The sequence below is a fragment of the Pangasianodon hypophthalmus genome, chromosome 20 (assembly GCF_027358585.1).
Source record: "Pangasianodon hypophthalmus isolate fPanHyp1 chromosome 20, fPanHyp1.pri, whole genome shotgun sequence".
In the NCBI taxonomy this organism is placed as follows: domain Eukaryota; kingdom Metazoa; phylum Chordata; class Actinopteri; order Siluriformes; family Pangasiidae; genus Pangasianodon; species Pangasianodon hypophthalmus.
Window position 1 is genome coordinate 13,351,060 of NC_069729.1, and position 25,055 is coordinate 13,376,114.

The 25,055-nt window shown below is 36.8% G+C and overlaps 1 protein-coding gene across 1 annotated transcript in view; it reads left to right on the forward strand.

Annotated features, from left to right (window-relative positions):
* The window catches only part of syn2b (synapsin IIb), a 64,378-nt gene that overhangs the window by 15,443 nt on the left and 23,880 nt on the right, over positions 1–25,055 (forward strand). The window contains exons 2-4 of the mRNA XM_026932625.3: positions 18,210–18,267; positions 21,804–21,895; positions 24,507–24,663. Of these exons, the coding sequence (XP_026788426.3) occupies positions 18,210–18,267; positions 21,804–21,895; positions 24,507–24,663 (307 nt within the window). The remainder of the gene's footprint in view (positions 1–18,209; positions 18,268–21,803; positions 21,896–24,506; positions 24,664–25,055) is intronic.

Genomic DNA, 25,055 nt, shown 5'->3' on the forward strand with positions numbered 1-25,055 from the left:
ATTTCTGACTTTTAACAAAAGTACTATTCTATTATTAGAATAATTTATAAAAAGAATTGCGAGTTGGCCTCAGACATGAGGTTGTCTAGGACTGTAATGTCAGAACGCTTATTTAATTTCCATGCTGACAAAACACATCTTTGTGCAGGTCTATCAGACACAGAGATCTCTGAAGATCAGGTCTTGTAAATGTATGGTTTTAGAGGCCAGCAAGTCATTGCAAATTGTAGCTCCATTTTCAAGATTTACTCACATGATCTTGAATATATAATGCCAAAGAATACCTATATAACAAATATTCATTCTCAGTTGCATCTCCAAATCTTTTCCCCTTGTTCTGCTTTGAAGTCTAATAGGCTGCTTTAATGCTTTCCCTATATTAGCACTGGCTTACAAAAGCTTGGCTTTAATCCAGCTAATTCCATCCCATGCTGCTGCCGTGTTCCACAGATCCACCATGGGAGCTGCTCTTTTTTTAAACATGGCACGTCTGGCTCTTGCAGCACTCCAAATGAACTTTTTACGTTCCTCTGCTGATTTTCATGCAAGATCATGCCCTCTGAAGTCAAGGATGCTTCACACAGTGGGGAGCTTTTCGAAATCGAATTTAGGCCATGTATAACCAAGAAAGGAGAAAATGTTTTCTCCCCTTGAAAAACAAAACCTTAAAGGTCTGCTAGTTGTGTAGTGGACTAGTTACAATACTTATTGTATTGCATTGTATTGTATTGAATTATAGTTTTATTATTGTTATCTTTAATATGTTTCTCCACTCTGTAAAATGGATGAAGCATCTCAGCTAAATGGAGACACAACTTCAAGACTATAATAACAGCCCTGTTGTCTTGTCCTACTCCTAGACTGAAAACCCTCACTTACAGAGCATAACAGAGTTCATGCAGTAAAAGGGGTTATTAATTTGCCTTTGCCTGTCATTGCTCTATCTCAGGTGACATACAATTGCTCTCCAAACAAACTAAAACCATCTGACATTCAAGGCACGTAGCCATCTCACCATTTGGGGTCTTTAGCCAAATCTCTCTGCCTAATCAGCTGGAGGCTTTGTTCCAGTCAAAGCCTGTCACTTAGTCTAAATGCCAAGCATCAAGGTTATAGCTTTATCTAGTCACTGAAGGCCAAAAGAAAAAACTGCAAAACTGACGAGTCCAAATTGTGGATATTAATGCCAAGAGGGGCAGATGGCGCCTGCTTCAATTCATTTTCCAGCACCACAGGTCCAATACTGTAAATATGTTTACTGGTGAACATGTTTGCAATCTGATGAGCCTCTGAGGTTTCAATGTGCCATAATCCTGTTTAAATAGATGTGTTTTTTATTCAGATACGATAATTGACCTTTTTTTATGAAATTTTAGGCAGCAGTACATTTACAATATTTACATTTCGCCCATAACAGTCTTCATAATACATAATACATAACAGCTTAATTAATACATCTTTATTAATGTGAGTAATTTTAGTATTGTCCTCAGATGCTCTGTCCATATGCCATGGAGAGTATAATACTTATTGTGCACTTTTCTGGCCACAAGCTTCAGAATCTTGAATCTTGCAATCTGATTGGCTCTCCACTTCAATGTATGCTTCTATACTCTATATACTATAATTGAGGCAGTCTTCATTGCTGAGCAGTTCCCATTCTTTACACTACTGCGTAAAGAATTCTAGTAGTTATAATAAGTAACTACTACGCTAGCTAGCTTTCTAAGTAGCTATTGGTTGCTACTTAGCTATGTTTACTAGATAGGGATATGGGTGTGAGCTGGGAATACACCCTTGATGGGACACCAGTCCATTGCAGGCTACCTTGCACGCACTCATTCATACCTAGGGCAATTTAGGATAGCCAAATCAGCTACTGGCATGTTTTTGGGAGGTGACACGAAACCTGAGGAAAACCCACACAGACAAAGAGAGAACATGTGAAACTCCACACAGACTTTAACCTCTATACCTGGCTGCTACCCCAATAACTGCTATGTCAATATATAATATAAGCTTATCTTCTGAATACTATGCCATTGTATGTTATGTTTACATTAACAGCAATTTATTATATTGTTATTCTTTTGCACTACTGTTATATCTGATACTTTCCTACTAGAACTGTGTACTGGTCTCTTACTGTGCCTGTTGTCCTGTTTTAGTAGTTATTGTTCTGTCTTGTGTTGTTTGCACATGCACTTTATGTAGTAAATTTGTAGTCTCTTGTACTTCTGTGTTGTTTTATGTAGCACCATAGTCCTGGAGGAACATTGTTTAATTTCACTGTGTACTAACTAGATGTATATTGTTGAAATGACAATAAAACCACTTGACTTGACTTGAACCTGAGCTCAGGGCCGAACCATGGAGCTGTAAGGCTGCAATGCTACCCGCTGTGCCGCAATGGGTCGCCCACAGCACTCCAATCCCCCCCACTATTATAGTCGTTCAGTATGTTATTTTTCTTCCCGATAGAAATAAATCTCCCAGAAACCTGCTAAGACACTGAAAAAATCTAGAATGTGATTCACTTTATGTTACACTATTTTCCTGATTCAGCCTCAGTGAGTGTAATTCAGAAACATTTGCTCCGCTTCCTCTCCAGGGGAGAGAAATGAGTTTTTCCCTTCAGTGGTGATTCTGCTTTTACAGTTCTCATGAACTGAATATGAAGATGATGGTGTAGCCATTCTTTATCACAGCTCTGTGATAAATGTCTGATGCCATAATAATAAATAAGGCTAATAAAGTAATAAAGGCTATTGGTTGCTGTTGATGAAGGATCACCTGCTAGGTTTTATTTACACTGGCATTTTTCATTTAGCAGATGCTTTGAGCTAAATGTCTACAAGTACAGTAGAATCCAATTCAAAGACATAGGTAATTAAGAAGTGATGAATTGCTGAATTTCCATCTACTGGAGCAAAAACAAGTGTAAGATTTTTATAGGAAGAACAGGCAGCCCCTCACCAACCAAATGTGAGGTTTACAGTAAGTGCTGAATAAGTTAGTCACAAAGCATTCAGTTAGTCTAAGATATCTCAAACCAAGGAAGACTAATTTGCAATAAATATGGTGATACACAGTAACAAAATAAAGTGTGATCTGACTTAGTGTGAGGAACACAGTTTACTGATTACCTGAACAGGGAAAAGAATGGTAAAAGTGTTTAAGAAATTAAACATGATGGGGCATAGTAAAGTTGATTTTCCTATTTTATTGAGAGGCTGATTATTTTCCTATAACAACCCCTAAAAGTTTTATTCCTCTTATATCAAAGCAATTTACAGATGAGTAATTTTTTTAAAGAATGACAAGAATGGCTTTTTTTTTTATCAGATTACAGTTACGTTTAATGCTGTAGAAAATCCACAAACATCCAAGTCAGTTCCTGTTATCACCAGCCTCACTCTTCTTCTCTCTTACAGTAATAAGACAAAATATGGCAGCTTGTCATGTTACTGAGAAACCAGAAAGTCCTCTGACTAAGACTTTCCAGTGGGAGAAAACTCATTGACTGTTACAGTCACCGGAGACTCCTTCCTTAAATTTTTAAAATGTATGTCACCTTACAAAAAGTTACAAAAATATTCACCATATCAATGGTTATACATATTTACTATATAATTTTTTATTTATTATTTTATAATTTTTATATAATAGCATTATAATCTGTTCATTATTAGGCATAGATATATCTTATTCAAATGTATTTCATGTAAGAGGCTTACCTTTGCATTCAAGTTAAGCCTCTTACAGTCTGCAACTTATTTGATTTTGGAGCAACCATTATTCAAACCAACAACTGGGGGAATATTTTTTGGTAGAATGGTGTTCATTCCTCCAATAAAGTTAGACAGAATCCATGCTAAGGCACACTGAAGCTCGGTTCTGGGAGGCCTTTCCAAGAAATTTAATGTTGTCTTTTCTTTCATTTGTAGCTTCACTTACACACCGTTTACAATGTTTGTCTTTTTTTGTTTTACCCACTCATTAGCCAAATCTCCACTGCCACATGATAGAGTGCTAGGTGTTAACACATGCCTCATTTGAGACACTTAGCAATGTCACAGGGTAACTGAACAAGTTTAGAGGGGAGCACTAATTTCTCTATTCCAGAGATCCCTGTCAAATATTGTCTTGGACAGCAGGAGGGCTATGCTATTGTCAGGCTTTCAGTTTATAATATGAACCTATTTAAAACAGGAGATAAGAAAACCAATTCTAGTCCATCAGTACAACTAAACTCAAATAGAAATGAGCTCCATGTGAAGTTGGGTAGATTAACTGTATTAGTGAGAAACCTGCTAAGAAACCACTTTTTTTTTCATGACACGGCCTCAGTAAGTGTGCTTAAAAACGTGTCCTCCTCTCCATGGGAGAGAAATGAGTTTTTCCCTTCTGGCATTTTTACAGAACTTTTGAAGTGGATATGAACAAGATAAGAGAAAGGTATAGAGATTCTTTTTCACAGCTCTGTTGAATTTCACATGTCATGTCAAGTGGCTCAAAATGAAATTGGTCAGTTTCCTACAACTTGTTTGCTCGCAAAATAGAACTGCAATGATTTGATTTATTGCCTGCTGTTCACTGTTCATAAAGGATCACCTGCTGGATTTCATTCAATAACACCAGAGAATGGATCTAAATTTATGAGGCTTTCAAATATGTTCAGCACCGTGTAAAAGCACAGTTACTCAACCATTAAGAGAAAAATAGGTCAAGTGGTAATGTCATGACCTTTCAGGGACAGACGCATTTTTGCTTGCTGTGCAAGGGATACATGCAGGATGAGGTAATACAGAGCAATTTCAGACTTCGAATGCCTTCAAATAAGGACAAATTAGCTCTTTCATTTCTATGATTTTTGTTTGCTATGGACTCTGAGTAATTTTTTACATAGAGTGAATTTCCAGTATAGTACTGTATGTGCAAATAGTTATAGTAATTCATCATATAAATTATATTAAATTAATTCATATGGTGGATTGTTTTGTCCAAAGCAAATTACAAATGATCCATGGATCCATGAGTGAAGAAGGTGCTGTGAGACTTAAAATTTCCCAGAAGCAAGTGCAGGATAGTTGTAGAAATTACAGAGAGTCACTGAAAGAGTCTGTGTTATAAATACTAGTCTCAGACAGGCAAAATTGTGTTATTTGGTGACAATTAACACTGCATGTTTGAATCGCTGCTCCTATATGCCCATTGCTGATGAATTATATGGTCTGATTGACATGACACAACATGGATGCCCACACTACACATGAAACACAAGAATTTTGTGTGTTAAAAATGTCCAGTAGTTAAAAGTTCAGTTTGTAAATTTTGGTGCATGTGTCAGATCACATATTGTGCACGACTTAATTTTGAGACACCGTTCCTCCTGGTCATGGTAGAACTATGCTAATCTAATTTGTTAGTGGAGATGGTGATAGTGCTGTATGACCCATCCATATGATTTCAGCTTGCTGTTTTGTATGTTAGTATATTGTAAGGATAGAGCCAAAATGTTCTAAACAAATGCAAATATGAAAAGGGGGTGTATTATTCTTGTTTTTGTTGTCATCATTTCCAGTCCTGGAATGTCCAGCATAGATTTTTTTAATAATATACTTACTAAGCAAACAAACAAGGTGAGACATGTCTCTGAGCAGATGAATCACCAAACTGTGCTGGACTCTGACCTTCCATGACTAGAATTCATGACCCCATCAGTAAAGCAGATCCTGTGATAAACAATGACTCCAAAGAGAACTAGATTTTATATAAATCTGAAAGCTCAAAGGCATTCATCCTGTTGTGTAACAGCATTACAAATATACAATATATAGATGCTCTTGCATGCGGCCAAAAAGCTCAATGCTATTAGGTGGACCACTCTACAAGCCACACTGCTGCACTTTGGAAATACTGTCAGAGGAAACAAAGCATAAAAGCCAAATGCTGTTAGATTTCTTATGGTTCTTTTCCTTGGGCTATCAGATTGCAGATCTACTGTGATACATTACTGAGTTCTGGTAGTAATGGCTGATGTGTTGAGTGTGAATTCACACCGTGTGATGTGGGTTTCATTTCAGGGACTCAGTTTCTAGGGAAAGAATGGGAGGTGTTAGAGATAAATATAGTGTTGTTTTTGTATCCTTAGAAATAAATTCACAATGGCTACCATGTTTGTCTTTGAAGAATGTTAAGGACAGAGCTTTCTGTGGTTGGATATCATAAAATCACTGATGCAACTTTATACACCAGATAACCAAAAATGCCCTTATTTTTTTCAAAGAGCAAAAATAAATAATGAAATGATGCCCTAAAACAACCATGGGGTCTATTTTCCCTCTTTCCATCTCAGAGAATTGAGTCTCTGTCTCCAGTGGCAAAACAATGAGAATGTGACACGATTGATCATATCCACCACCTAGCTGCAGAACACTTAAGCCTGGTTTTATTTTGTTTTAAAAAGAGGAATTAGAAATGAGCTGTACCCCTTGTGTCTTATTTCTGCAGACTGCAGAATCATTTCCTGATGGGACACACATTTTACTTCCATTATTTTCAGTCCAGTACAGAACTGAGCAGATGGCATTTAGACTCCATTATTACTCTGGTCACGATGTGCTGGCGATGTGGTGAGTGGTGATCAAGCATGCATCAGGTGCTCCAGAGACAACTGAACAGAAAAATGTACTGGGGCAGATTTTTTTTTTATTCTTTCCTGCAGTAAAAGCTGTCTTTGCCGTGTCTTTACAGGATGGTAAAAAAAAAATCACTGTTACTGAATTCCTGACAAGTTGTTCTGCAGAATAATATAGTGTATATTATAATGATAAGTATTTACCATTATGTTTGCAGCACTGCAAAGGCAAATGTTGTTTCCAATTCATTCCCTGGAGCAGCATGCCTAAAACTAAAAAGACACCAAGAAATGTGAATATTACAGTTAGCTAAATACAGTACTGTGAGGTTTTTCCATACAGCAAAAGGTATTTTCCTCCTCAAGGAAACCTAGAGCTCCTATTTCACCTGGCATTAAAGTGGACAAAAATACCACTATGTCAAAAAATTGATTCCATTACACACAGGAACCCCTCCTTTCTACTCACAAATCTCATGTAGAGCTTTGAAGCTTGTTTGTTGTAGCTGAAAATCAAACATGACTTGAAAATTTTCAAAAAGAGGCAAGGTGTCTTTAAACTTTTGACAGAAAGTGCATCATACAGGGACAGATATTTGATATTAAGTGAAAGAATAAAGGATTACAGTGTCTTGGCTCTGTGTGAGTCTTGCTGGAGCCATGATAAGAGACACATTGATTTGTTCTTCTCTTGTTCCTAGAATTATTCAGAACTAATTAAACTGTCCTTGAACAACTTCGTGCAGCCATGTAGCTCTATCTACCCAAAAAGAGGTTGTCTCAAAGGTTGTATCAGAATGGAAAACATTCGCAAAATGAATGTGGGTGTTGGCAAGATATATTTAAAAATGACATGTCAAGACTAACCAAAAAGGCATTATGTTATTTTAAAATATATTATCAAATATGTATGTAATATGTAGTGAGAGATTGCTGGGAGCGTTTGGCAGAGGCCCCTTTCAGGGAGATTTTCAACTCTCACCCCCAGCAGAGCTTCTCATGCATTCCGAGGAAGGCTGGAGACATTGAACTGGAATGGGCAATGTTCCAGACCTCCATTGCTGAGGTGGTTGAATGGGGCTGTGGCTGTAAGGTTGTCAGTGCCTGTCTTGGCGGGAGTCCCCGAACCCGTTGGTGGACACCGGGGGTAAAGGGAGGCATCAGGCTGAAGAAGGAGGCCTTTCAAGATTGGTTAGCTTGGGGGATTCCAGAAGCAGCTGACAGATACTGACAGGCCAAGTGGAGTGTGGCAGTGGCAGTAGTGGAAGCAAAAACTCAGGTATGGGAGCAATTTGGTGACCTCCAGCATGCTCTGGGGCGGTTTGTAGCTGAGTGCAAAGCAGCTGGGATGAGGGTCAGCACCTCCAAATCTGAGGCCATGGTTCTCAGCCAGAAAAGGGTGGGTTGTTTCCTTTAGGTTGGGAATGAGATACTGCCTAAAGCAGAGAAGTTTAAGGGGGACATTCAGGGGGGAGCTCACAGTAGAGTCATTGCACCTCTGCATCAAAAGGAGCCAGTTGAGGTGGTTCAGGCATCTGGCCAGGATGCTTCTAGGCCATCTCTCTGGGGAGGTGTTCTGGGCATGTCCAATGGGGAGAAGACCCCTTGGAAGACCAAGGATTAGATGCAGAGATGACAGGAAGGCTACGATGCCACTCTTTACAACCGTGTTGAGCAGAAAAGCATCTCAGAAAATACATCGAACCTTAAGGTGACTGGGCTACAGCAGAAGACCATATCAGGTTTCACTCCTGATAGCCAAGAACAGGTTACAGAGGCTAAACTTGAGGATTGAAGAACTTGAAGAACTTGAAAAACATTGCCTGTTTGCACTTTCCAATACTCAACTATATAGCTTTGGTGAGCCTTTGCTCACTAAATGTCACTGTGTATAAGTGACATTAAGTGTATAAGTGAATTAAGAAATGTCTGACTTATTGTGAGCAATGTAGATTAAATTCGAAAAAAAAAAAAAAAAAAAAGCCTGGAGCTTGATCAATTGGATCTATAATTGGGTACATGTAGTACAACATACAGTATTTGACTTAGATTTGACAGCACTGTCTCTGCGTCTTTTATCTATAGACATAACTGGTTTGTCCTCCAAGTGCGCCTGCCTTTAATAAATAACTCAATTATAGTCCCGTAACTCATGACCTGAGAAAGCCTGCAAATAGGTTTATAAGATACAAAGATATAGAACACTAGATTATTTTTTACTCATATTACAGCACAGTTAAATTCTCAATTCTAATTTTCAAGAAGATTTAATTAACTTTCTGTAACAGCATGGCTCTGTAGTTCTGGTTTATATTAAGATTTATATTAATGTGCTCATTCTAATATGCCAGTTTCTATAGTAAAAACTTGCAAAGGGACTAGTAGGGTGGATGCTCCACATTAATGGATTTAAAAAAACGTGTAATTGTTGATATGGTGAAATTTTCTGTGAGATGACATTTATGATCTTGTTTGGAAGGAGTCTTCAGTGTCAGCACTTTGTAACAGTCAGAAGTAAAGCTGTAAGCTTTCAGGATGGAAAGCTTTGTGGACTCATGGTAACATGACAAGCTGCATTTTTTGTTTTATTAACTTCAAGAGAGAAAAAAAATTGGTAATGAGGTAGGTACATTATAGTTTATAGCTATAATGTAAGTGATTACAGGAACTAACTCGATCTGTAAACATTCCACAAAATGAAATTTAACTATAAACGAATAAAAAGTATAAACATATCATACTTTAATTAATAAAAAACTTTAATTGTTGGTAAATTGCTGTGGTATAAGAGGAAAAAACACGTTGAAATGTGCTGTTTTGGAAATCTTTATGAAATCTTTAAACTTTATGAATTATTTTCCTGTAATAGCAAGTTCCATTGTGCTTTTTCCTTACTTATTTAATTAAGATTCCGCAACTTTATTTTGTCTGTGACTTAAAACACAAGTAACACACAAGAAACTCCAGGTGCTCAAAAAGACTTGAGTGTCAGTGTATTTGGTAGTCTCTGGTTGGAACTCTCTTTGATAAAGAGAGTAATTTTACCTGTGATATAGACTGATCTCCCATGAGTTACAACTTCTCAGTCCATCAGTTGGCTAGTGTCACTGTGATTGACAGAGAGAGAGAGAGAGAGAGAGAGAGAGAGAGCATGCCATCACTCCCACCCAGAGAGCACAACCAATTTTGCTCCATTGGCTCCCAGCCATGGATGGCTGTGGCATCGTCAGAACTTGAACTTGCATTCTTCCAAAAATTGGGCAAATGGTTTTCTGTTTCACCATTCAAGAGCCCCTTCCCTGATTTTCTAATATGCCTTCATGGACAATTGTCAAAGACTTTTTCCCTAGTTGTTGCTTAATGAATTCCATGATTACAACATTAACACAAATTTATTTCCAGTTCACTTTAGCCAGGGCTACTGATGTCCATACATATTAATTTCTCTAACTAACAGGAGCATCATAGGATCTGCTTTGTGAATCTGGAACATGTGCTCAATGTATCATGTGAATCTTTATGTTTATACTGTATATTCCTGTGTCTGCTAAATCAACCAATTTACAGTGTTTTAAATCCATTAATATAAAGTTGTTCAACTCTGCAGTGCTTTTTAACATCAGCAAGTCGTAGCCTGTTTCTCAGTATCAAGAATGCAAAGAACGTACTTCGCATTCCGGAAGAAAGTTTTTGCCAAGAGCTGCACTGAAGAAGGCATACACTCCATGCACTCAGCACAATCACATCATATCATATATCCCTGAAGGCTTGTTTCCTGATATATATGTCAATTGATGTGCCCTTATGATATACACATCCATTTCTTTAATAAACCTTATAAACCCCACCAACTAGAAACATCACACTGAATTTTTAAAACTGTTTTTCTCATAAGCAGGGCTTTTTCCCCTAGATTCTGAACCAAAAATCTCTGTTTCAAGATGACCTGAATTCATGAGTTTTTACATGTTCATTCCTGTCCCTAATTGGAAAGATGTTACAGAAGAATTTCCCAAAATGCTAATTATTGTTGCATTTACTTTAGATTATATATATATAACAGTGAATAGCATTTTCTTGAAAAAACAATAAAGAAATTATTGTCCAAAACCTGTCTGAAAAAACAGTATTTACAGCAAAATAAATAAATTCTAAAATACTTAATTCTAGTCCAAAGGCTAGATATTTTTTGTTGTACTAAGTATGCAAATCTATGTAGGTATATAGGTAATATACTATCATTTAAAATAAAAAATAACAATAACACAAAGCAATGAATTGTGATGTCTCTTGTTCTATTGTTTAAAAAAAATTACCTTATTCACCATAGTGCCTCATCTTGTCAATCAGTTATTACGTCATCTTATCTGTTGCTTATCTGTTGCTATTTTTATTTATTGCTATAGCATTTAACTCTGTCTTTTTATTTGTTTTCATTGAAATATGATCAACCAATACATTCTTCATATTTGTGGAGGATCAAGAACCCTTTGGATATTTTGGATATTTTAACTGTTCTCAGTACTTGTTCTTGTGTTCCTTGGAAAATAATATCAAGCAAGTACATGAGAATGCAAGAACGTGCACAAATATCAAGCAAGTACTTAAGAATGCAAGAATGTGCAAAAAGGCATATTAAGAAGCTCCCTTACATTGGTTTCGTCTGTCCTCACACATTTGATAGTGAGAAAAAACTGAGTGTGAACACCTCTAAACTCAGAATACATTAGTGTTTTCTGGTGGTTGATAGAATAAAAGTTAATATTAGTGTAACAAATCGGCTCGGATTACTGTCTGTGCTGAGTTTCTGTGCAAGTTCTCCCAGTGTCTGAGCGGGTTTCCTCTGGGGTCTCTGGTTTCCTCCCACCTCCCCAAAACATGTGTAGGACTGGGTACACTAAATTGCCCCTAGGTGTGAATATGTGTGACTGTGTGTACATAGTGCCCTGTGATGGACTGGCCTACCATCCAGGTTGTTTTCCTTGGTTAATGTTCCTGGGATAGGCTTCGGCTCCACCATAACCCTGATCAGGATAAAGTGGTTGGTTATTGAAAGTGAATGAAACAACTGTGGCCTAGAAGCAGTTAGACCTACATGCCAGAGGCCAAAACTATGGGTAGATATAGTTGGACCTATAAATAAGAAAACACCGAAAACATATGGCTTGGAATTACTTCATTACATGCATTACATTACATTATCAAATGATAGCCACCAAACTGGAAGAGAGGGAACTACTGGTTTACAGAATATAACAGCCAGTCTAATGTTGGCTACTTGCTTATTCAACATGTTACACATACACATTTCTGCTTTTTGGTATTTAAGGATTCATATAGCTGTGCTGTGTAGCCAGCACTTGTTTTACCCTGGTGCAAATACATTCTGAATATGTACTGTATTTGTTTAAATCTATTTTAATCTATTTGACTTTGCTCTTCCTGTTAATGATAGATTTATTTCATTTTATTTTACTTTTTATGAATTTTTAATTGTCATTTTTAATCTTTTATATTAATGTTATTCTATCTATATACAGTTTTGGTTTAATTTTTAATGAGACAAAAACTAAACCTGACTTTTTAACCTTTTGCTGCTTTAAAAAAGTTTTTCATTAAGACAACAAGCAGAAGCCATAAACTATAGAGACAGCTTGAAAGTGCCATCTGGAAAATGACCAAATGTTAATAAAGCAGCAACAAAAACCTTGTGATATAAACATGACCACCAGGAGTGCTGAGATATACTATGTGTTACCTTGTTGTGTGAATGCTCATAACAACACAGTAGTTGCAATATATACTGCCATTATGTAGCCATTGATCTCTTTCTTTTTCTCATATCATACATGTGACTACATGGACACAATATGTAGTTATCTGCTTAGCAGCTTGTGACCATAGGCAGAGTTATAGGTATCCTGTCCTTCAAAGCTGGGGATCTCCTCTCATCTGCTACCATAGGGAGTGTGCTTTCTTCTACATTACAAGTTGTTTTTTTTTTTGTTTTTTTTTCATAGAATACTCTCTAGAATCATTAGCTGTGTTGTTCTACATTATCTATACAAACTTGCACAGGTCGGGTTTCTATTCTAGCCAGGCTCTAGGAGTTAATTAGCAATGGTAGCTGCTCTAAAGATGGTGGCAGCCAAAATAGGTTTAGATGGTACAACGTAACCCACGACACCAAATGCACTCTTTCACCTTCTGCCACCTTTTGAGCTGACTGTGCCACAATGCAAAGATTTTATTAATAGCTTTCAACAGACCCGAACTTGCCTTGCCTTGACTTCAAAGCAAACAGAGAAGTAATACTTGTTGATTAATGCTAAACCAAATTACCTCAGACTTGATATTGAATGCTAACTGAAATTACTCAAGACTAGGTAGCAAATTCTAATCTATATTACTTGAGGCTAGGTATCAAATGCTAAACAAGTTTTTTAACTAGGTTTTTAACTAAAAAATGCATTTTTAACTAACTTTACAAAACACTACCATAGAGCAGGTAGCAAATGGTAACCAAAATTACTTAATCCTAGGTAGTAAACACTAAACTAAATTACCTCTGACTTGATAGTGAATGCTAACCTAAATAACACAAGACTACAGTAGGTGGCAAATGCTAACCAAGATTACTTGAGGCTAGGTAAAAAATGCTAACCTAATTTACCTCAGACTTGAGGAGGAATGCTAATCTAAATTACCTCAGACTTGATAGCAAATGCTAACCTAAATTACTTGAGGCTAGGTAGTGATTGCTAACTTAAATTTCTTGAGACTAGGTAGCAAATGCTAACATAAATTACCTCAGACTTTATAGTGAATGCTAATCTAAATTACTCAAGACTACAGTAGGTAGCAAATGCTAACCAAAATTACTTGAGGCTAGGTAGCAAATGCTAACCTAATTTACCTCAGATTTGATGAGGAATGCTAATCTAAATGACCTCAGACTTGATAGCGAATGCTAACCTAAATTACTTTTAGTCAAGTTACGTTTAAGCTAAAATACTGAAAATGTACAGTTATATGGGTCATCTTGTCTGCCATTGATATTGTCACAATGAATTCTGTGTCTTTTTATTTCTAACTGAGCAGCCATGATGCCTTCTTGATATGTGGATAGAATTAAAAATGTTTTTTTTTTTAAATTCCGTACACGCTTTGCTCAGTATTGAAACTGATTCTGGGTAATGGACCACGATGTCAAGCAAGTACTAGCAAGCACGTCAGGCAAGTACATTGAAAATATTCTCAATTATTTTCCCTTGCACTCTTACCATTATCTCATCTGTAGAGTGAATAAAGTAGCTGAAGGTGTCTTCCTCATTTTTAGTGCATTAACATGTTCAGGCTGAGATCAGAGAGCCTTGAACAGCTCTGATTACTCCCACAGCACACAGTTTGATTAGTGCTGTCCAACAACACAGCAGGATATTGGACTTGCTTCATCAGTTTGTATATCAGGGGTGGTTAAGACGTGTATGTCAATGTGTGCATGTTGTAGAAAGTTAGTGAACAATAAGTGAGATTGATTGAGTCTAATGGGAAGTCGGCATATATTGGCATAGTGTGGTGTGGGATAGGTGTCTGCATGTGGGTGGTGTTTTTGTCTCTAACTGTGAAGTCTGTGTGTGAGTGTATTATGAAAGGCACACAGACAGATTGTGCGTGCATGTATTCCACATAGACTACCTACGGCGTCCTCCTTAACACCTGCCCGTGTCCTAATTAGCCAGATGTGTGGGTTATATCATGCCCCACTAGCCTCATGCAGCATCTTTATTTTATATTAAGTAATTTATCTCTGTGCAATACAAATACAAAAAGGTAGCAACAAATTACAGTCACATAAAGAGTGAGTATCTCTCTGAGATGGTGCAATTTGCATCTCAGTACATGATGAATGATCCAACCTATGAAAGACATCATTGCCACAAACATGTCAATGCAATCCAATTCAGAGACGTTTTGATGTAATAAGATATAATACAGTGATTCAGTGTTGAAGTAAACAGTTAAATCGAAATTAAAAGCTAGAAGAGTGCAATTAATTCTGCTTGTGTTAGTTCATTTAAGTTAGCAATAATCTTAATTGAGCATACCTTTAACAAGTGTTTTCCTCAACCATGTCTTTTGACTTCAGAATCACATGTTTTCATGATATTAAGCAAAGCAAGACAAAGCAAGTTCATTTGAACTTCTGTACAATTTTATCCAAGTCTATTACATGCACAAAAGTAATTCAGTATGCATTTAATAGATTTGGATAAAATTGTACAGAACATAAAATAAATAAAAGAAAAGATAGAAATAAAGGAATAAGTCACTGATTTAAAAAGTGTGCCAACAGAACTGAGTGGTTTAGTTAATAGTACAAACAGATGGTACACACAGAAATTTTAGAGATGGCTGAAAGGCATAGCCAAACAGAGCAATTTATTTTGACTTGTTCATATTAGCAATTATTTACCTGAGTATTTCTTTAGAACAGGGCGGCATGGTGGCACAGCGGGTAGAATTGCCACCTCACAGCTCCATGTTCTCCAGTTTGAGTTGTGCAGTGTTTTGCATGTTCTTTCTGTGTCTGCAAGGGTTTCCTCCAGGTTCTCAGGTTTCCTCCCACCTCCCAAAAATGAACTGTGAACTGGTGATGTTAAATTGCTCTTAGGTGTGTGTGTGTGTGTGTGTGTGTGTGTGTGTGTGTGTGTATGGTGCCCTGTGATGGACTGAATCCTTTCCAGGGTTCTGGATCCCATCTGATCCTGACCTGGATAAATCACTGAAAATGACTGAATGAATTTCTTTAAAACTACTCTGCTGCACTCTGTATTTAAATAACCTGCTTTCTGGCTGATGTATCACTACCATTTGGCTTTGTAGTCTAAAATGTAGTCTATTCAGAAAAAAAGTTTCTGGAAAAAAGGTCACATTGATTTATTTCCAGTTTTTGTTCTTTTATTAGTTGGTTTAATGAGTCACAGATGCTTTATGCTTGTGTAGCCAAGAACATAATCAGCCTAATGATTTGACTGGCAGAACATTTTAGGTTTTGGCACTGGGCATTAAACAACTTTCAAGTTTTCTACACCATGTATCACCACAGCACGCATTAATCATAGTTCTCATCTTAAACACAATGCTATAAACACATAGTCTAATGATTTAAAGATTGGACATAAATGTGAAGCATCTCCGTAGAGATTGGTTAAAATCCATGCTTAATTCAGAATACTGACAAACAAAGTTATTGCAGAACAATTATATGTGGACAAGTGGCCCATATGTGTTTCTTCCCCAAACTGTTGCCACCACTGTTGGAAGCACATAATTGTCTAGAATGTCTTTGTATGCTATAGCATTAAAATTTCCCTTCACTGGAACTAAGAGACCCGAACCTGTTTCAGGATGACACTTTTCAGCATGGTTTGCCAAGGTTGGAGTGGAAGAACATGAGAGTCCTGACCTCAAGCCCAATGATTACTTTCAGAATGAATTGGAAAGCTGACTGCAGCCCAGGGCACCTTGTTCAACATTAGTACCCAACTTCAATAATACTCTTGTGGCTGAATGGGAAAATGCCCACAGCCACACTCCAAAATCTAGTGGAAAGCCTTCCCAGAAGAGTGAAGGTTCTTATAACAGCAAACGGGGACTAAATCTGGAATGCGATGATCAAAAAGCACATGTGGGTGTGATGGTCACGTGTCCACAAACTTTTGGCAATATAGTGTATATCTTATACACTGCTTAAGAAAAAACAGTATACAACTGGTGCTAATCTTATATTGCCCTAGTTTCCTGTGGTCTTTCTGGTGATGATATACACTATATTGCCAAAAGTTTGTGGACAAAACTGGAAATTGCAGTAACAGACACAAAGACAGACTTCATCAAGGTAAAACACACTGAGCGTCTGTGACTACCATTCATATTTTTGGTCACCTACAGTGCCTTGCATAACTATTACACCTAACCACATCCAACCCCACATTTTGTATTGTTACAACCTGGAACTGGAATGGACTTTTGGAATTTTGGCATGAATGTACACAAAATAGCCCATAATGTTGAAGTGGAACAAAAATCAATATAGTTTTATAAATAGAATCTTGCAAAGCGCCTAGAGTGTGGTTGTCCTGTGTTCTCCCATGTGAGCTGTGGATCTCTCCAGCTCCTTCAGAATTATTCTTGGCCTCTTGGTTGCTTCTCTGACTAATGCCCTCCTTACCCAGTCAGCGACTTTTATTGACTGGCTTCCTCTAGGCATATTCTTTCCATTTTTAATAATAGATTTAATGGTGCTCCATGGGATGCTCTAAGTTTGGGATATCTTTTATAACTAAACCCTGAGTGATAATGTTCCAGAACATTATCCTAGACATGTTTTGATAGCTCCTTGGTCTTCATGATGCTGTTTGTTTAGGTATGTTCTAACTCTGAAGCCTTCAGTATTATGGGCTATTTTGTTTAGATTCATGACATTACTTGAAATACAATCCCCAATAAGTCAATTTCAGTTCCAGGTTGTAATGCTACAAAATGTGGTAAAGTTCGACAGGGGGTAAATACTTATGCAAGGCTCTGTACCACATAGCTACTGTGAGTAAATATACAAATATTTATGTCTCATTTATGTCTTATATTTTTGCCTCAAACAGGCCTGGTTTCTATATATCACATTGATTATTTGTCATCTCTAAAGCAACATGACATAAATCTCCTCCAGGTTTGCACTAAAATCAAATAAATCAAATTTTTAATTATGATGTGGATTTAAACTTGAGTCATCGAAATAGTAGCAGTGTTTACTATGACTTTAAGATTTCATTCCTGTTTTCGCTAATCTTTTTTTTTATTGATATTTTATTATCCTGCTTCATGTGATAAAACCTTGCTGTGTATCCAGGTCATCTAACACACATGCACACATGTGCACACACACACACACACACACACATTTGCCTCGCTATCATTGCGAAGATCTTCCATTGTTGACATAAAAATTTTAAAATACACTTCTAAAAAAAATCAAATATGGGATCCAGTGAAATGTCCCTACAAGGTCAAAACTGCCATACACAAACGCATGCACACACACACACACACACACACACAGAGAAAATGCAGCACTGCATTACTTTCGGGTCCAATTACTTAAGTACTACATAAAATTAACAACAGGTCCAAAAGAAGTACTACAGTTACCACTTCCATGAATTTAAAGTGAAGGAAACATCAGTTGTTAAAAAGAGCAAAGAAAAGTGGTCTATAATGCTGCGAAGCCAATTTAAAGTGTACAAAGTGTAATTCAAGTGGCTTTTCACTCAGAATTAAAAAGTATGAAATAGGCTTAGGTAAGCCATAGTTGCATGGTGTATGTCTGGTGTTTTTGGTGCAGGTTAATTATATTTATATGCTTTATATGACAGTGAAGGATGTGAAGATATGAATGTTCTTGCAGGAAATATTATCTCAGAAACATAAGCTTGTTTCTTAGTCTTGTGGTATGTCCAGGTTCAAAGGAAGTTTAATGGTTTTAATTTATTCTGTTTTTTTCTTTTAGGGCAAAACTGTTCCGTGGGAAGAAGGTCCAAGGAGAATATGATATCCGAGTGGAACAGGTAAAATAATTTACTACTATCACTGATGGCCAGGAGGAAACAAGATATATAAGCAAGATATTGCTTTCATTATCAGGCATCTTATTGGACATTTCAGTATGGGTCTCGAATGAACTATCGTGTCACCATCTCATATTATTTTCACATTAGTTAACAACTGTCACTGTGAGGAGCATTTTTCATCATAATTGAACATAATGCTGTGAAACACAAGTTGAACTGCGTTGAATCAGGTTAACAAATGTCATGGACACTTCCAGGAAATGGGCAGCATGTGGCAAATTTCATTATGCCATACACCCATCAGTGATGTGTAATTTGGCCTGCAGAATTTTATGCATCTAAGATCACCTTGAAAGCATGCGGTCTTGTAAAGACAATGACTCATGAGTTTAAGTGCGTCTGAGTGTGCATTATCTTAGACACTAGACTCTAGCTGATGTCCTAATATAGGAACCTTGTTGCTGTAAAATAGAAGCATTAACATCAGCATGATGGTTAAAACAAATCGCAAGGTTAGTGTACGTTTATGTGACTAAAAGAGCAGTTTTAGCCAAATCAATGGTAAATTGTGGCTGTTATTTAATCTGAATGGGCAGTTGCTGGCCCCAGACTTGCATCAGTATTTACTCCTGGAGATTTGCATATATTCAGAGAATAGCTACACACTTGCTTAAGTTGATTTTCTTGGTGCCCCATACAGATTATGCCAATCACCTGCATGTGGTTCAAAACCTCCGAGGTAGCAAGACTTGGAGACGGAGAATTCAAAATGGATTTTTTCAATAGCATCTATACCACTGAGGAACAAAATATAGTTTCTTTGCTGTCAAATGTAATATGATGTAGTTTTAAGATGAGACAGTTTAAAAATGAAAAATAAAAAAGACTAATATGATAATACATGAATGAGAAGATGGCAAGCACTGAAGTAATTATCTATAGGAGTCGAGTATATTGCCAATATATTGCTACACAGCTAGTCCTAATTGTGACTCACCACATTAATCACTGCAAATTTGATTTAAATGGCTTCCCAACCTCCTTATTTGGCAGCTTATAAAATAGCACTTGATCTAGTACATCTTATTATTTTGCATTTTATTTTATTACAGTTATTATTACAGTTATTGCAGGTTTATTACCAACACTTATTCTTGCACAGCTGTCCGAACAGCACTTAAGCCTGTAGTTATTTCTGAGGTCTGAATACTGAATACTGGTCCAAAGTGTTTAAAACACCAGTTGTGCACAATACCGTACCATCAGGAAACACTGAGTGAGTAAATCATAATGAACATACTTTTGTGCCATTAGTCACTTGGGGAGTGGTATGATTTACAGGCATAACTCCTGCACCAAACAGAAGCAAAATCACAAGAGCACTTCAGTATTAATGGAGATTGAATCAAGAGTTTTTAATCTGTGAAGATGCCATTCTTAGGGGAAAAAAAATGTGAATTGTCTAAACTGCCCCCCAGCTAGCTGATCATTGTTAGGCTCCAAATAAATGCTATGCTGCTCAGACATTCTCACTTTCTATTCACAATGATTGAGCATTCACCACCCGACTCATCATCACTGCAGACACACAGCATAATTATCTCAAACTACAGACATGAGATGATGAACTGAAAATCCATTTCAGGTCATACTGAAAATTATATGTCTGTGACTGCACTGTATCTCATTGTAGCATGGAAAATAGGGATTAACGAGACACATTGCACTGATTACATGGGGGAAAAAAACAGTCAGGGTGATACACAGCATGGCTTTGAAAGGGTTAAGTAATTCTGTCACAAGCTATAATTAAAGTGACTAATCTACAGTCACAATGTTTTGCAACTTTGACAAGAAAAACTGATATAACATGTGGTTGGGGAAATTACACGTTGGGGTAATGACTAATGATCTAGCAATGGCTTTTCAATATAGCTACTGTATAATAAATTGTATAAGTATCTGTTACTGTTTTTTTTTTCTATTTTGAGATAGCAGAACAGAACATCTTTTTTGATCTCATGAATTGAATGATTTGGCTTGTAAAGTACAGGAAGAGACCCACTGAAGCATTTAGCATTTGGTTTCCCCTCTGGTAGCCCCAGTACACTCTGCAGCTGTAACAGCTTGACCTGCATGCCTTCATCCTAATTATTTAGAACAGGCTGCCTCACAAATAAGAATGTAATCCAAATAGCTGCCAAGGTTTGTTAATTTGAAAGACAGCTTCATCCATAACATGATTTATAGTATTTCACGGAGAAGCAGGTTCATCCTTTTCACTTGAAATTAAAAAAAAAGGCATTATATTTTCTGGATAATACTTTTACCTGCCCATGCATTCCTGATGACACCAAAAATCAGAAAATGTTTTAAAGTTGTTACATTCAGTAAGATACAGAAGAACAAGAATTTTGGCTTTTAAGGGACAGAAAACCAGACAGAAGGATAAAAAAAGTTTTGGAATTCAGCTTGTCTTTAACACTCTGTATGTTTCCCCCCAACATGGGTTCTGTTGTCTGAAAACTTTATTGCTAACAGAAAAGGTGGTACAATGGGCTTCAGAACTGTGTTCTCATAACCTTGGTTGAAGTCAGGATTATTACATTCTTCTCAGTTCTTCTCTAATGGGAGTACATCACCAGGAAATTATCACCTATTTTGTGTTGAAATATTATGTTAATGTTAAATATAAAATGTATGGAGTATCCATTTTTGTTGTTGTTGTTGTTTTTTGGTGTGAGGCCAGTGTGTACATCATGTAGACACTCCCATCTCTGCCACTTGTACAGTCGCTATTCTTTTACACAGTGTCATCTATGAGACAGCACTCCAAAATCCTCTAAACACATTAAGTAAAGTAAACATCAAGTAAATATGTTTGGGAAGTATTTATTTTGAAACTGATCCTGAATTGCTGTGGTTTCTCCCACCCTTCGTCCAAGCTTGATTCATCCTGATGCTAGGTGTGTCTGCACTTCTGACTCACTTCCTGTTTCTGTGGATGGTCCCACATGGATACCCTTAATATTTGCACTTCCTGAAAACAGTTAACACCCAAGTAGTAGATAATCTCACCTGTGTACTGTAGACTTGTACCCAAGAACTGCTGCTGTATTCATAATTATGAAGCTATGATGCTCATACTGAACATCTGCTTAAAGCACTTGTAACTGTTTGACTTTATAGTATACAGTTGTAGAAGTGTAATTATTTCTAATCTCACTGTTTCTTTGCCCTTTTAAATCTGGTTCTTCTCAAGGTTTCCTCCTTGTGTTATCTCAGGGAGTTTTTCATGCCACTCTTTTCTCTGGCTTGCTTATTATTGTACTAGGTCTACATCCTGTGTGTGTGTGTGTGTGTATTAGCTTAGACTAGAAACCTTGTCGCTTTAAAATAGAAACATTTACATGGTGGTTAAAAAAATCACAAGGTTAGTGTACATCCTGATTTCTGTAAAGCTGCTTTGTGCCAGTGTCTATTGTTAAAAGTGCTCTACAAATAAAATGAACTCAGTCTTTATCATATTTCAGGCTGAATTCTCCGAGATCAACCTTGTTGCACATACGAATGGAACATGCAGTGTGGACATGCAGGTTATTAGGAATGGGACTAAAGTTGTTCGGTAGGTTGGACTACAACACTTATCTAAGCAAAATAGTGTGCAATATCCAATATTTTCTGATTTTGTACATTCAACAATCTTTAAGCGATCTAAACCTGTCTAATACTGTGAGACTGAGATCATGAACATTTACCACATGTGAAAAGATTAGAATTAACTTTGGACTTCAAGAAAACCACAGCTCAGGTACTTTCCTGTAATGCAAAAATATAAAACCTATTTGGGAGCCTGATAAACAAAGTACAGGAAACCATAATCACAGCTTACACCACACACATGACCATGAACCAAAAGTCTTATCCAATGAAGTTTCAGGAAAGGTAAGATAATAATACAGGAAACTTTCACAGATTGCTTTGCACAGCTGCGGCAGTCAGGATTCTCCCACAGCCCGTTCAGGCATGTCTGAATCTGTCTTGTGTGCGTTCAGGTGTGTGTGTGTGTGTTCTCCCATACATTTGTCTGTGCTTGTGAATGGTCTTCTTTATGTCAGTGGTTGTAGCCGTCAGGCATTTAAATATGGATGGAGATGAAATTTAATCTTGTGGTGAGCTCTCTCTCACCAGTGAAAACTCCTCCCTGAATGACTTGAGTCTATATAATTAACATGATCTTCAGTGGTGTCCAAGATTTATTTTATAACGAAATACCGAGTGTACCTTTTTAACTTCTTTCATCATATTGGTCTACTTTCACTTTAATTAATGGTTTCCTACATTACCCACAATGCCATTCGACTACCTGCTGATAGTGGTGTCAGAGGGATTTAGCCCTTGTTTCTCTACCTGAAGAGAGCGAGAGTCCTGCTCTGTCACCTCCTCATCTGTACACTCTGTGATCAGCTTCCATAGCTTCAACTTTCGTACTAATACCGCCAACAACCACATAGCACTCTCGTGGATAGCTAACTAGCCGAGCATGACTGTCATATAGCTGCATTGCAATCTGAAACTTTGAGCCCAATGTTTGCTGTCTCCACTACTTCTAAATTGGACTTCTCATTAATACGACATCAAACATTACTAGAAAATGGTGAACGAGAAAAGAAGCTCTTGCTTTTTTGTTTGTAGGAGCTAACAGCAAAACCCTTATGTTTGAGATCATTGAGATCATTTTTTTCTCCTATTAAACCCCACATTTTTAACTGTGCTAGCAATGTCCCCCTGTGACATCAGAGTGGCCAACAACTGCTTACTTAGTGCTGTACAAAAACAGTTCCCCATCAACCATCAAATTAGCATTAGAATCAGTAAACACATCACAAATATTTCAATATAAACATATTGAATGCATTTCAGGGTGGAGTTTTTCTTTAATATTATCATAGATACAGCATATGTCACATGTATAAATATTGATATATGTTTTATTACATAATATTAAATGCATTTCAGTACTGATGGCTGCTAAGAAACTAGCAGTGCATAAACACACACAGACACAACACATTCTACTAGTGTTCTTTTTGCTTGTGCTTTTTATCAGGCTTCATTGAAATTCTGTGTGCACAGAGGCTTTCAAATAGGCTCAGTGTTTATTCTTCTTCATCCACATGCACAAAAGAGGAGCCAACACTTGCTCACTGACCTGAAGAGACCTAGCTCACTGTCTTGCTTTCTTTTTTACTTTCCTCCTACTCTGTGACACTCAATATCTCTTTCTCTCTCAGTTGCTTTTCTAATGTCTTACAGGCCATTTTTATTTATTTTCTGGGTATATATATATATATATATATATATATATATATATATATATATATATATATATATATATATATATACACTGTACCTAAGTAATTTTATCAGTCAGCTGGGACTGTACACACACACACACACAAATATACATATATGTATGTATATATGTATATATATGGAATAATTAAAGCACTCCTTGACTCTTTTGTAATATAACATGTACAGTCCCAACTGGCTGACAAAATTACTTAGGTTCCAGAGAGTCCGAGTGCAGAAAGCGAAGTACATTTAAAATGTCAAGATTAGTTATAGGAGTCCTCATTACAGCCTCTCTCCAAGGCCACTGTGCCACATTTATTAGAGTTCAGACATGGAGTGCTTTCCTAAAAGAAACATTCTTGCTAAACATCAAATTTTCTGTTAAACGCAAAGATACATTTAAGAGAAGATGAGCATAAGCATTAAATTTTAGATTTTAGTTTTTAATTCTACACGGAAATTAAAATATTATTCATTTATTCACGACTTGGGTGATTTGAGTTATACACACAAGGATCTGTGAGACAACAGGATTTTATATAATTTGTGTCTAGTAGACAAGCATTATACCAGAAAAACCTTTGAAGAATTCCATAAATATGAGAAATATCTCATAGTCTCAAGATTAATGAGACATTACTTATAATATTTCGGGGTTTTTTTTACCACCATTCTCAAGATGGCTTGATATACATAACTTACAGGGAAACTATCTAAATATACATGACTGCACCTACTGTATGATGAGTGTTACAAGTATACATGTGTTCAATTATTCATGCAGTATTTGATATTAGTACATGAACTGAACTCATAGAGGCTGATATTAAAACTTTGAATTAGACATAGTGCTAATGAAACCAGTGTGGCTCCTGCAGATCCTTCAAGCCCGACTTTGTACTGGTCCGACAGCATGCTTTCAGCATGGCCCAGAATGAGGACTTTCGTAATCTGATCATCGGCCTGCAATACGCTGGGATTCCCAGTGTGAATTCACTCGAGTCTATTTACAACCTCTGTGACAAGCCATGGGCGGTGAGTAAATTTTCTGCATGGATGAGTTTTCATTTTAGATGTGAAATGTTTCTCAACATTTCCTACTGCTTTTTATGCTCACTTTGTATTAGTATAATTTTCAGTCCTCCACATGAAGTGTCAGTGTATATCAGTTAGTGTCAGTACAATAATGGGGAGGATTTTTAGGGAAAAGAAAAACAGGCATTAAAAATGTACTTTTGCTCTGAATGCCAAAGCCAAAGGTGTGACCAAACCATTCACTGACAACCATTAGGCTTATTTCGTGCACTTCTTTCTAGATTTCTCCCATCAACAAAGGCTTAAGGTATATTGTTACATGGCTTTCATAAGATTATACTACTGGTGCTATATTTTCCTGTGTGTATATATATATATATATATATATATAT